At 41.2% G+C, this 13,943-nt stretch overlaps 1 protein-coding gene across 1 annotated transcript in view; it reads left to right on the top strand.

The window, feature by feature from the left end:
• Positions 1–13,107, top strand: part of SUSD1 (sushi domain containing 1) — a 209,146-nt gene extending 196,039 nt beyond the window's left edge. Inside the window, exon 16 of the mRNA XM_088838275.1 lies at positions 11,806–13,107. Within this exon, the coding sequence (XP_088694401.1) occupies positions 11,806–11,849 (44 nt within the window). The 3' untranslated portion in view covers positions 11,850–13,107. The remainder of the gene's footprint in view (positions 1–11,805) is intronic.
• The last annotated feature ends 836 nt before the right edge of the window (positions 13,108–13,943 follow it).

The following is a 13,943-nucleotide window of genomic DNA, read 5'->3' as shown; positions in this document are numbered from 1 at the left end:
ATATAATGGTCATCTGAGTTAAATTCACCCATTCCAGTCCATTTTAATTCACTGATTTCTAGAATGTCTATGTTCACTCTTGCCATCTCCTGTTTGACCACTTCCAATTTGCCTTGATTCATGGACCTAACATTCCAGGTTCCTATGCAATATTGCTCTTTACAGCACTGGACCTTGCTTCTATCACTGGTCACATCCACAACTGGGTATTGGTTTTGCTTTTGCTCCATCCCTTTATTCCTTCTAGAGTTACTTCTCCACTGAGCTCCAGTAGCATACTGGGCACCTACTGACCTGGGGAATTCCTCATTCAGTATCCTATTATTTTGCCCTTTAATACTGTTCATGGGGTTCTCAAGGCAAGTATACTGAAGTGGTTTGCCGTTCCCTTCTCCAGTGGACCACATTCGGCTGTGGTCCATGTGATCAGATCGAGTAGTTTCCTGTGATTATGATTTCAGTGTGTCTGCCCTCTGATGCCCCCTTGCAATACCTACCATCTTATTTGGGTTTCTCTTACCGTGGGCGTGAGATATCTCTTCACAGCTGCTCCAAGAAAGCGCAGCCGCTGCACCTTACCTTGGATGAGGGGTATCTCCTCAAGGCCGCCCCTCCTGACCTTGAATGTGGAGTAATTCCTCTCGGCCCTCCTGCGCCCTCGCAACCACCGCCTATTGGATGTGGGGTAGCTCCTCACGGCCGTGCCTCTTTGTGTGGTCCGTTGCGCAGTTGAGCTATTTCAAATCTTGAAAGATGATGCTGTGAAAGTACTTCACTCACTATGCCAGCAAATTTGGAAAATTCAGCAGTGGCCACAGGACTGGAAAAGTCAGTCTTCATTCCAATCCCAAAGAAAGGCAATGCCAAAGAATGCTCAAACTACCACACAATTGCACTCATCTCACATGCTAGTAAAGTCATGCTCAAAATTCTCCAAGCCAGGCTTCAGCAATATGTGAACTGTGAACTCCCAGATGTTCAAGCAGGTTTTAGAAAAGGCAGAGGCACCAGAGATCAAATTGCCAACATCCGCTGGATCATGGAGAAAGCAAGAGTGTTCCAGAAAAACATCAATTTCTGCTTCATTGATTATGCCAAAGCCTTTGACTGTGTGGATCACAATAAACTGTGGAAAATTCTGAAAGAGATGGGAATACCAGACCACCTGACCTGCCACTTGAGAAACCTGTATGCAGGTCAGGAAGCAGCAGTCAGAACTGTACATGGAACAACAGACTGGTTCCAAATAGGAAAAGGAGTACGTCAAGGCTGTATATTGTCACCCTGCTTATTTAACTTATATGCAGAGTACATCATGAGGAACACTGGGCTGGAAGAAGCACAAGCTGGAATCAAGATTACCAGGAGAAATATCAATAACCTCAGATATGCAGATGACACTACCCTTACGGCAGAAAGTGAAGAGGAACTCAAAATCCTCTTGAAGAAAGTAAAAGAAGAGAGTGAAAAGGTTGGCTTGAAGCTCAACATTCAGAAAACAAAGATCATGGCATCTGGTCCCATCACTTCATGGGAAATAGATGGAAAAAGAGTGGAAACAGTGTCAGACTTTATTTTTTTGGGCTCCAAAATCACTGCAGATGCTGATTGCAGCCATGAAATTAAAAGACGCTTACTCCTTGGAAGGAAAGTTATGACCAACCTTGATAGTATATTAAAAAGCAGAGACATTACTTTGCCAACAAAGGTCCATCTAGTCAAGGCTATGGTTTTTCCAGTGGTCATGTATGGATGTGAGAGTTGGACTGTGAAGAAAGCTGATAGCCGAAGAATTGATGCTTTTGAACTGTGGTGTTGGAGAAGACTCTTGAGAGTCCCTTGGACTGCAAGGAGATCCAACCAGTTCATTCTAAAGGAGATCAATCCTGGGTGTTCATTGGAAGGACTGATGCTAAGATGAAAATGCAATACTTTGGCCACTTCATGCAATGAGTTGACTCACTGGAAAAGACTCTGATGCTGGGAAAGGTTGGGGGTGGGAGGAGAAGGGGACGACAGAGAATGAGATGGCTGGATGGCATCACCGACTCGATGGAGGTGAGTTTGAGTGAACTCCGGGAGTTGGTGATGGACAGGGAGGCCCGGCGTGCTGTGATTCATGGGGTCGTGGAGAGTCGGACACGACTGAGCAACTGAACTGAACTGAACTGAACTGAAAATTGACTTGCGATATTAGGTTTAGGTGTACAACATCATGATTCAGTATTTTTATACATTACAAAACAATCATCACAGTAAGTCTAGTTACCATCTGTCACATACAAAGATATGACAATATTATTGACTGTTTTCTCCGTGATGTATGTTACTTGCCAGACCTTTTTGTGTTTGTGTGATGTATCTTTGCCCACATTTTACACCTTTCTAAGTATTTTGTATTCAGTTCAGTTCAGTTGCTCAGTCGTGTCCGACTCTCCGCGACCCCATGAATCACAGCACGCCAGGCCTCCCTGTCCATCACCAACTCCCAGAGTTCACTCAAACTCACCTCCATCGAGTCGGTGATGCCATCCAGCCATCTCATTCTCTGTCGTCCCCGTCTCCTCCTGCCCCCAGTTCCTCCCAGCATCAGAGTCTTTTCCAGTGAGTGAACTAGTCGCATGAGGTGGCCAAAGTATTGGAGCTTCAGTTTTAGCATCAGTCCTTCCAATGAACACCCAGGATTGATCTCCTTTAATATGGACTGGTTGGATCTCCTTGCAGTCCAAGGGACTCTCAAGAGTCTTCTCCAGCACCACAGTTCAAAAGCATCAATTCTTCGGCGATCAGCTTTCTTCACAGGCCAACTCTCACATCCATACATGACCACGGGAAAAACCATAGCTTTGACTAGATGGACCTTTGTTGGCAAAGTAATGTCTCTGCTTTTGAATATGCCATCTAGGTTAGTCATAACTTTCCTTCCAAGGAGTAAGCGTCTTTTAATTTCATGGCTGCAATCAGCATCCGCAGTGATTTTGGAGCCCAAAAAAATAAAGTCTGACACTGTTCCACTGTTTCCCCATCTATTTCCCATTCTCCAAGCCAGGCTTCAGCAGTATGTGAACCGTGAACTTCCAGATGTTCAAGTAGGTTTTAGAAAAGGCAGAGGCACCAGAGATCAAATTGCCAACATCCGCTGGATCATGGAGAAAGCAAGAGAGTTCCAGAGAAACATCTATTTCTGCTTCATTGACTATGCCAAAGCCTTTGACTGTGTGGATCACAATAAACTGTGGAACATTCTGAAAGAGATGGGAATCCCAGAACACCTGACCTGCCTCTTGAGAAACCTGTATGCAGCTCAGGAAGCAACAGTTAGAACTGGACATGGAACAACAGACTGGTTCCAAATAGGAAAAGGAGTACGTCAAGGTTGTATATTGTCACCCTGCTTATTTAACTTATATGCAGAGTACATCATGAGGAACGCTGGGCTGGAAGAAGCACAGGCTGGAATCAAGATTGCTGGGAGAAATATCAATAACCTCAGATATGCAGATGACACTAGCCTTATGGTAGAAAGTGAAGAGGAACTCAAAGGCCTCTTGATGAAAGTGAAAGAGGAGAGTGAAAAGGTTGGCTTGAAGCTCAACATTCAGAAAACAAAGATCATGGCATCTAGCCCCATCACTTCATGGGAAATAGATGGGAAAACAGTGGAAACAGTGTCAGACTTTATTTTTGGGGGCTCCAAAATCACTTCAGATGCTGATTGCAGCCATGAAATTAAAAGACGCTTACTCCTTGGAAGGAAAGTTATGACCAACCTTGATAGTATATTAAAAAGCAGAGACATTACTTTGCCAACCAAGGTCCGTCTACTCAAGGCTATGGTTTTTCCCGTGGTCATGTATGGATGTGAGAGTTGGAATGTGAAGAAAGCTGATCGCCGAAGAATTGATGCTTTTGAACTGTGGTGCTGGAGAAGACTCTTGAGAGTCCGGACTGCAAGGAGATTCAACCAGTCCATTCTAAAGGAGATCAATCCTGGATGTTCATTGGAAGGACTGATGCTGAAGCTGAAACTCCAATACTTTGGCCACCTCATGCGTCGAGTTGACTCACTGGAAAAGAGTCTGATGCTAGGAAGAATTGGGGGTGGGAGGAGATAGGGACGACAGAGAATGAGATGGCTAGATGGCATCACCGACTCGATGGACATGAGTTTGAGTGAACTCTGGGAGTTGGGGATGGACAGGGAGGCCTGGCGTGCTGTGATTCGTGGGGTTGCAACGAGTCGGACACGACTGAGCAACTGAACTGAACTGAACGGAACTGAACTGATACTCACTTAGCATATTGTTTGTGAAGCATTTTGTATATCATCACTTCATTCCTTTGTTGCTGACTTGTATTCCACGATGTGGATATACCACGTTTTGTCTTCCACTCACCAGTTTGTGGACCACTTTTTGGCTATTATGAATAATGCTGCTAAGAGTGTGATTTCTGTGTGGACATGTTCTCATTTTCCTTGGGTAGGTTCTCAGGAGTGAAATCCATGATAAGATTTGTGATAAGTTTCTGTTTAACTTTATTTATTGTTTGCAAAAATACAAGTAGAACAATAGATCATTTTCCCCAGGTGTGATTGGCCTTTCTCTTTGTCTCTATGCCCCCTTTCTTACCCAAGTCAAAAAAGTATCCTTTCTGTCCTTGAATATATCCATACAGAGTTGCTGCTTTAATTTAGACTCTTTAGAATGTGTGACCCAGTGCTTTTAGTTTTAATTTGTTTTGAGATAATTCCTATAACACAAAATTCACTACTTTAAAGTGTACAGTTCCATGGTTTTTAAATATTCAGTATGTTGTGCAACCATCACACTAATTCCAGAATATTTCCATCCCTGCCCCCCACAGAGACCCGCTACCTATTAGCCATCAGTCCCAATTCCTTTCTCACCCCATGCCCTGAGAACTGCTAATCTGGTTTCTGTATGTATGGATTTGTTTATTTCAGAAATTTTAAAAAAATTATTTATTTTTTAATAGAAGGATAATCACTTTACAGAATTTTGTTGTTTTCTGTCAAACCTCAACTTGAATCAGCCATAGGCATTAGAAATTTCATAAATATGTAATCATGCAATATGTGGCTTTATGTGTCTGTCTTCTTTCACTTAGCCTAATAGCTTTGGCTTTTTAAAAAACATCCTACACCACTTCACATTCCCATCAGTGGACTATGAGGGTCCCAGTTCCTTTGGATAGTGTTTTAATGATTACCGTTTGGTCAATGGGGTCACCAGAGTCCAACACGACCTAATGACTAAACAACAACAATTCTTGTTATTCTTATGAAATTGGAACATAGGAGATGTGCCTAACTGGGCAGTAAACGTGTCCCTCTGGGTTGTGTCCACATGGCGGGGAGCGTGAGCAATGAGCTGGGGGAGGGGACTTATCCTAAGTCGACGGCAACTTTGTTCTGGGCTTTCTGGACACTCGGGAGCACTGCAATCTCATTTCTTCAGCAAAAGAGCTTCTCCAGTCCTTCCCACATTCTAAACTGAAGAGGGGAAGCAAATGGGACCCTGGCTAATTTGGGACGTTTAAAAACACAACGTGAAATAACATCAAACACGGCCCAAAGTGCCTCTTCTCTTCCTTCCTGCTTCCTTCCTTGCTCTCTTCCTCCCTCCTTCTCTTCCTTTTCTTCTTCCTTCCTTTCTTTCTTCTTTTTCTTTTTTCTTAATCCTGGAAGGAATGAATTGTGCTTTCCAACTAAGTCTGCAAAAGTGAGTTTTGTGTTTGACTCGATTGTAGGAGCTAGTCGACAGGTTGCAGTTCTGAGAACCACACAGCTCAACCCTATACCAGGGCTGTCAGTGGAGCCAGCCCTGCCACGCATATCTCAGGGCAACTGTGGCAGGCAGCACAGTGTGGTGGGAAGAGTTCTGAGCTAGCAGTCGGACTCTGCTTGGGGGCTGGTCTCCTCAGCACATTGGGAAGTTCCCTCACTCACCGTCACTGCTGCTGAAGTAAGTTCTGATCGACGATGGAAAAGAAAATACAACACAGCAGAGGGAGGAAGAGTGTTAAAACTGTGGATGTTTTTACAGGAAAGTAGAAAAATGGGCAAACAAAAGTGTCAGGCCAAAATTTATTTCTTAAGTCTTCTGTTTGGAGCCCTACACAGAAAAGTTGGATGGATGTCCTTCCAGACTGAAAGAACAAATGTCTCTGATGCAAAAATACGGTGTCAGTCCCAGGGACAAGACTCACATCCCCTTCTCAGCGCTTGGCTATTGCCTATCAGCTACTGAGGGTTTGTTGCTGGGGGATGGTCCAGGGCTGGCCCTCCTTCTATCACCTTATTTATATATTCTGTAGGCTTGGGCAGATAAAGAAGGACTTCCCTGGTGATCCAGTGGTTAAGACTCTGAGTTTCCAGGGCTGGGGCCCTGGGCTCGATCCCTGGTCAGGGAAGTAGATCCCTTGTGCCATAATCAGTTCACATGCCACAACGAAAGAGCGAAGATCCTACTTGCTGCAACTGAGCCAAATAAATAAGCAAATAAATCTGTATTAAAAGAAAAAACCTTTTGAGAATATGCTCAATAACTCAGTGTAACAACAGATGGATTAAACATCTGTTACACAACAGATAACAACAGATGGATTAAAATAATGATAATTATTCAGAAGGTTACCTTCTCTGGGAGAGGGGGCTTGCCCTTCTCAAATAATTATGTTTTATACATGCATTTTGAAAGTTTGTACCTCTCCAGGAATTTTATTGGCACTTACCCCCTAATGATAACACATAATGACTTGCAGAAACATTTCCATGTGTGTGAGGGAAAAAAAAAGATGAGTTTTAAGGTTCCAAGTCTGGCAATTTTTAATTGTGTTCTGATGGCTTGCTGTCTTGAACATCAATACTTCAGCATCTCCCAAGTCATGTATTTCAGGGATTCATATCATGAAAGGCAACTAATGGCATCTGGTTCAGTTTCTGTTTCTTTAATCAATATTCTTCCCCATGGCTAATGGTATCTGGTTCGATTTCTATTTTTTTAAATCAGTATTCTTTCTTGCGATATGGAACATTTGAGAGCTTTTAGGAGCACGTGGACGGATCACGCACAATATTTAGTGGAAATCAGATGAATGCTCTGTTGAGTGAATTGTCTAGAGGGTTTCTTGGTTAAACAGCTGGTTTTTTTTTCTTATTTATCACCTGTATTGTTTCATTTATCCTCACAATTGATCGCTGATTAAAGGCCAAGCATAAGAAACCCTGACATTGAAACATATGCCACAAACTAATAAAGGATATAAAATAACAATTCTGCAAATTTGCCTCAGACTGACCTTCATTCTATCCATTGCATTAATTCTATCCTGTTGCATTCACCTAATCCAAATTCTCATACAGCAAAACAAAGAGTTCCTAGTACTTGAAAAATTAATATGTAAAAAAAATAGTGACATTCCTATCTCATTTACCTTTTCTATTTATTGGGAAGAAAGAGTATCTACACTTAGATGGCTTTATATTCAGAGAGTCTTCAGTTAGCTGCTTGGAACTTTCTAATTTTGTTATCCAGATATAAAGCACAAAATTAAAACAGTAAACCGATAAATTTTTTTAAAAATTTCGATTGCCCTGGGTCTTTATCATGGCACTCTGGCTTTCACTAGTTGCCCCACTGGCATGTGGAATCTTAATTACCTAGCCAGGGATGGAACCTGGGTCCCCTATATCGGGAGGCAGATTCCCAAACACTGGACCACCAAGGGAGCTCCCCCGCCCCCGCCAATAGATTTTTAATGTTCAAAAATTTTTAAATTTCAAACAATTTTGAAAATGGTTTTGTCTGATTTGGATGGCATACACCCTCTTGCTTTAGTACTTCATTGTAGAACATGCTTGATCCCCAAACCAAACTAAACATAACATGTCATTTATTTGTTTAAAATTAGGATTTTTTTCCACACAGTTAAGAAAATTAGATTCTGCCATTTGTTAAATTTTAAAAAGTAGAGTTTTGCCTTTATATAATAGGAAAATTATCTCAGTACCTTAAAGTGAACTGACAGTATATCAATGAGGTGTTGATCTAAAATAATTTTAAAATTATTTCTTTATTATACATGATGCAAAAATGATGACTTCTTTAATTACTAAGAAATGGGACAAATACATGAATAATTAATAGAATGCATTAAATGAAATTTTTAACTTTATAATCTATAACCTATAATTATATTTTTCAGTTCAGTTCAGTTCAGTTCAGTCACTCAGTCGTGTCCGACTCTCCGCGACCCCATGAATTTTTAACAAGCTATAAATATATTGTTGTTTTTTGTTGTTTAGTCACTAAGTTGTGTCCAACTCTTTGCAATCCCGTTAACTGCAGCACGTCAGTCTTCCCTGTCCTTCACTATCTCCCAGTTTGCTCAAAGTCATGTCCATTGAGTTGGTGATGCCATCCAACCATCTCATCTTCTGCTGCCTTCTTCTCTCTTGCCTTCAATCTTTCCCAGAATCAGGGTCTTTTCTAATGAGTCAGCTCTTCACAGCAGGTGGACAAAGTATTGGAGTTTTAGCTTCGACATCAGCCCTTCCAGTGAATATTCAGGGTTGATTTCCTTTAGGATTGACTGGTTTGATCTGGTCTCGGTCCAGGGGACTCTCAGGAGTCTTCTCCAGCATCACATTCAAAAGCATCAATTCTTCAGTGCTCAGCCTTCTTAATGGTCCAACTGTCCCATCATATAAATATATATGCGACTAGAGACAGATGTAGATAGAAAAGTATAGATCTAAAGGAAGTACTTTTGAATAAAAATCCCTTGTGAATACATAGTTTATGTTTGATGGGGAAAAATGAAAGAGAAGGAGAGAGGCGTGAAATACTGGCAGGAAAAAATCCTTTGTTGTATCATAAAATCATTAGTTCACACGTCTCCTTTCAGAAAATTTACTTCTTTTCTGGGTGGTTCCACCCACTTCCCCAAGAAGATTGGGTATAAGCCTCTGTTCCAAATACCTCGCTTTTTTTTTTCCAGGTCAAATTCCTATTTGAGAACTTAAGAGTTTGGTGGTAAGGATAACTTCTCCAGACCTTTCAAGAGTCAAGAGAGGCGACCTGAAAATTTGTTGGTTTTCCCTGTCTCACACTAGCTTTTTCTTTCTTCCATCACTTTCCAGAGTCAGAGTCACATGGGCAAGCAAGCCAAATATTTCTGGAGTCAGACAAGCCACTAATATGCATGCATCACCAGAAAGCTAACAGATGTCTTTGACATACAGGCAAGGGTGTCCAGCACTGGCATGGAACTTGGACTGGCTTCCTGACATGAATCTCTTGACACCCTTTTGACTCTCAGATTGATTTTTCTTTTCCCCAGTCTCTGGGTTCCACAGTTTGGGAGTTAGCTTCCTGCTTACATTTGCCCAGAATGAATAGCTGTTCGCAAGGCAGTTATTATGCAGGTATCAAGTTCATTCCCTAATCCACAGTCCTGCGTCAGTCCCCAGATGTCTGGTCCACGAGAGGAAACAGATGCAATCTCAGTCTAGTTTCTGTGAGATCAGAAGCAGTCATTTCAGTTCCTCTCTGGTTTCCTGAGCCAACCTTCTCCATGCTTCTACTACAAAGCCTGCCTCAACTTTTGCATGGTTAGCTCTAAGGTCTCTTTATGGGTGCAGTGAACCCTGAATTGTTGTTCCTATAAGCAATGGAAAAAGAAGAATTGTTCCTAAAAGCAATTCAAGCTCCTAAGATTTTAGAAACATGCCTCTTTGAAAACTGAGCAGTGCTTTCTAGAACTTTGCAAGGAAGTTTCATCTTTTTAAATCCACAGGCTTGCTGCATGTATCATGCAGCTTGCTGCTGAAAAATCATGACTGAATCAATTTTATGAAGTTCTGAGGTCCCTTTGCCTTGCTAGATGGCTCTTGGAGACTTTACCTAGCTCTTGAAAGATGTATTATAGCCAAGGAGAGAAATAAAGAAGGACTCAATAATGGGAACATCATGGGAGCACTGAAAATCACTTATATATACAAAAAGGATACATGGAGTTCCAAAGTGACTGCATAAGCCAGATATTACTCTTGAAATTGATTATATGGTTAAGCATATGTAACAATAACCTGAGTGTAGAACATGTACTTGCCTATTTTATTTTTTTATATTATAATCTTCTTTGCAAAACTATAGGGTCTGTGAGAGAAGAGATTTTTATTTCTTTACTATTGTGTTATTGTGCCCTAAATGTGACAGGTTCTCAGTAAGCAAAACTGGACAGTGAGGCAAAAACATGTGGTCTAGTCAAAATTTAAAACATTTTTTCATCATGCAAAGAAATAAATATAAATACTAGTACAACTAGAAACATTGATTTATTTTCCAGGACACTATCAAAGGTGTATCGTAAAACCTTAAGCTAAATGCCCAAAGATAATTAATGGGAAACAAAGGAACACAAGAAAGAAAATGCAAAACATAAAATTTGAGATGAGAAACCAAGTTTTTCAGCCAGGAAAATAAATGTAAATGAGTAAAGTTGTCCTATTAAAAGATAAAGACTTTCATATTAATTTTAAAAGTCTGTTATTTATTTCTATTTAGTGTCTGATAAATTTTATTTGTATAAAACAAGTCATTAAAAAATAGCTACTATTATAACATCGGAAGCCATGAACATAGTCAAAGAGTGTTGGGGTAGTGAAATTTTAAAATGTCTATGGAGACTTCCCTGCTGGTCCAATGATTAAGAATCTGCCTGCCAGGGGACACAGGTTCCATCCCTTGTTCTGGAAGGGCCCACATGCTGTGGAGCACCTAAGCCCATGTGCCGCAACTACTGAGCCCATGAGCCTGGAGCCCATGCTCTGAAACAAGAGAGGCCACCACAACGAGAAGCCCATATGCTAAAACAAAGAGTAGCGCCCACTTTCCACAACTAGAGAGAAGCCCGTGCACAGCAACAAAGACCCATACAGCCTTAAATTAATTAATTAACTTTGAAAAATCTCTATGAATAACACAATCATTTGTTACATCCAAAAAAGATTGAAAGCTTGAGGATAGAAAGGTATCACAGTCATATACTTTTGGAAATACTACCTTCACCTGTAGGTACCTTTGGAGTAATAGCTATTTTATACACACCAGAGATTCTTAATAAATATTAAGTTACCCAAAAGGCACAAATGAAACATTAACATAAGTATGAAAGTAATTTTATGTAAGGTTAAAAATCAAGTTTAAGATAGAGCTATAGACTAATGCATTATATCCTCTGAGCTGAGATGGAAGTATAATTAGGGTTAGAGGCATGAAAGAACGTATGACCTATGTCAGATTTTTCTTAAATGCAGCGGGAGCTTTGTAAAAGTTTTAAGTATAGGGAGAAGTGTAATTAAGTTTGTCATATAAAGGGATCACTCTATTAGTCACACCAAGAATGAAGGCACTCTAGAATTACCATAGGAGCCAGTTAAGAAGCTCAGACAAGCTTTCAGGAGAGAAAAAATGGTGGCCTGCGCAGAAGGTGGTGCAATGGACAGAGAGAGGTAAATACATTTGAGAAGTATTTAGAAGGCGGAACGGCTAAGACTTGGGGATTGATTGTGTGGGTGAACATGGCAGGGTGTATTTCCAAAGATGGATTCGATAATATTTCCCATCTGATCAAGAGACAGAGCCTGTCTCCACATTCTTAGCTCTGGGTGAGTCCTGAGACTACTCTCTGTAACCAATAGAACACGGAAGAAGTAACACTGTGCCATTTCTAGGTGTAGCATTCAACCAGCCTGGTATCTTCCACTTCCTGTCTCAGAACCCCCAGGTAAGAAGTGTGACTACCCAAAGAACAAGCCTTGAGAAGTGCAAGTCCTTGGCGGGGTCCTGGAAGATGAGATGGCACGTGAAGAGAAAGAGATGGAGAAGTACCGAGGCGTCCCACGCTGTGAGTGAAGAAGACATCTTGAAAGTTGGTCCCCACCCCAGACGTCCCAGCTGAAGCACATTGCTCAGAGATGAGCCATCTAGCCAAGCCCTCATGCATTCCGGATCCCCCAAATCATGAGTCAAATACATTACTGCTTTTAGCCCCTGTATATCGAGAGTCATTTGTTATGCACCAATGGAAAACCAGAGCAGTGAATGAGAGGGAAAAGAATGATAGGAATGCCAGGTTTGTAGGATTTGTGGTGATGCCTTTCTTGGAAGAAGGTCAGAAAGATGATGAAGTCAGCTGAGTTCATCAGTGAGAAATCCTTGTAGAATTCTCGTAGGTGAATATATTGTTGGTACAGTGAGCGGAGTGAGACTAGAACAACACAGAATCTCTAAGAAATCAACACTTCAGAGAGAGGAAAATGAAAAACCTTGTTAAGAAGGTCGTGAAGTAGAAGCCATTCCAGTGGGGATTCAGAAATCAAGGGCAGGAAAGGGTCTCAAGAAAGAAAGAGAGGCGAATAATGCCATAGGCTGAAGAGAGCCTGTCTTCCATGAACCCAAATTGCCAGTGGATTAGCAAGAGGAGCTTAGGGAAGTGATGGGAGAGAAGGGTTGACTGCAGTTTCTTCGGGAGTGGGAGAGAGGCGAGGATACAAACACAGGGGATGCAGATGTTGTTTAAGACCATTTGACTTCACAAGAAAAACGGGGCTACATCTCTGTCAATGACAGAGGTTGATTTAACAATGCTTTTTCTTTTTCTCTCTTAAGATGAGGGAGACAAACTTTTTTCCCTTTAAAAAAGTGACACTTGGGACAGTTTTGTCTGCTCCTGCTCATCTGTCCTCTGGCTTCTTGCATTGCTGTGAGAGGTCCTAGGGTCTCCGGCCCTAAGACTTCCTTGGGTGGGAATCATTTCGCTTCTTCCTGACTTCCCCCTGCAGCCTCCTCATCTTTCTCCTATCTCCTTTCTTTTCTGTTTTCCATTAAAAAAAAAATACAATACTGTATAGCACAGGGAACTGTACTCAATATTTTGTAACCTATAAGGGGGAAGAATCTGAAAAAAAAAAGATATATATGTATACATAACTGACTCCATTTGCTGTACACCTGAAATTAACACAACACTGTAGATGAACTATACTTCAACTTTTTAAAAAATTGGAAAAAAAAAAAACAGCTGCCAAAGTGTGAAGTGTAATCTGAAAAATACTGTAAACTGAATCATTGTGGTGTACATCTGAAACTAACACATTGTAAATCAAGCATTCTTCAAAAAAGATTTTTGAATAGATTGATGAATTCATTACTTTAAAAAAGTAATAAATTTTTAAAAAACATTAATTCCTGAGTCTACTGTTATTTCTTCTCCAATTCTCTTTGTTGGTTTATGCCTTTTGAAAACATTCTTTTTACTGTGGGTTTTTAATGAAGAGAGATAAAAATGTGTTCCATTTGTCTTGTCTCTTTGGAATTCCTTGCCCGTAGAATATTAATAACATTAATAACACCTTTTCTTTGGCCAGATGGGCTTTGCTAGTGGTTCAGACAATAAAGAATCCACTTGCAATGTGGGAGATCCGAGTTTGATCCCTGGGTTGGGAAGATCCTCTGGAGAAGGGAACAGCTACCCACTCCAGTATTTTGGCCTGGAAAATTCCACGGACAGAGGAGTCTGACAGGCTATAGTCCATGGGGTTGCAAAGAGCTGGACACAATTGAGCGACTTTCATTTTTGGCCAGAAAGGAAATAATCATACATTCCCCAAAGCTCATAGGTAAGATTATAAAAGCTTATAGGTCTTACAGGTCAGATTGCCCAACAGCAAGGGACAAGGAGGGATGAAAATAGAGATAAGAGATATGGTCGGTTTTGTCCTCAAGCTCAGTGTGACTCAGCTCTGACCTGGAAATGAGGTGCCGTGGTGAAACAGGGGCTTCTTTTCCTCACGGTCCCTTGGTACTGGCAGCTGCCAAGTGGCAACTGTCAGTGTGGGGACAGTTGGTGGCAAT

Source organism: Moschus berezovskii, chromosome 7, assembly GCF_049115385.1.
Source record: "Moschus berezovskii isolate FMDL1 chromosome 7, NW_MosBer_1.0, whole genome shotgun sequence".
Lineage (NCBI taxonomy): Eukaryota > Metazoa > Chordata > Mammalia > Artiodactyla > Moschidae > Moschus > Moschus berezovskii.
This window is presented reverse-complemented; position numbering and strand designations above follow the sequence as displayed.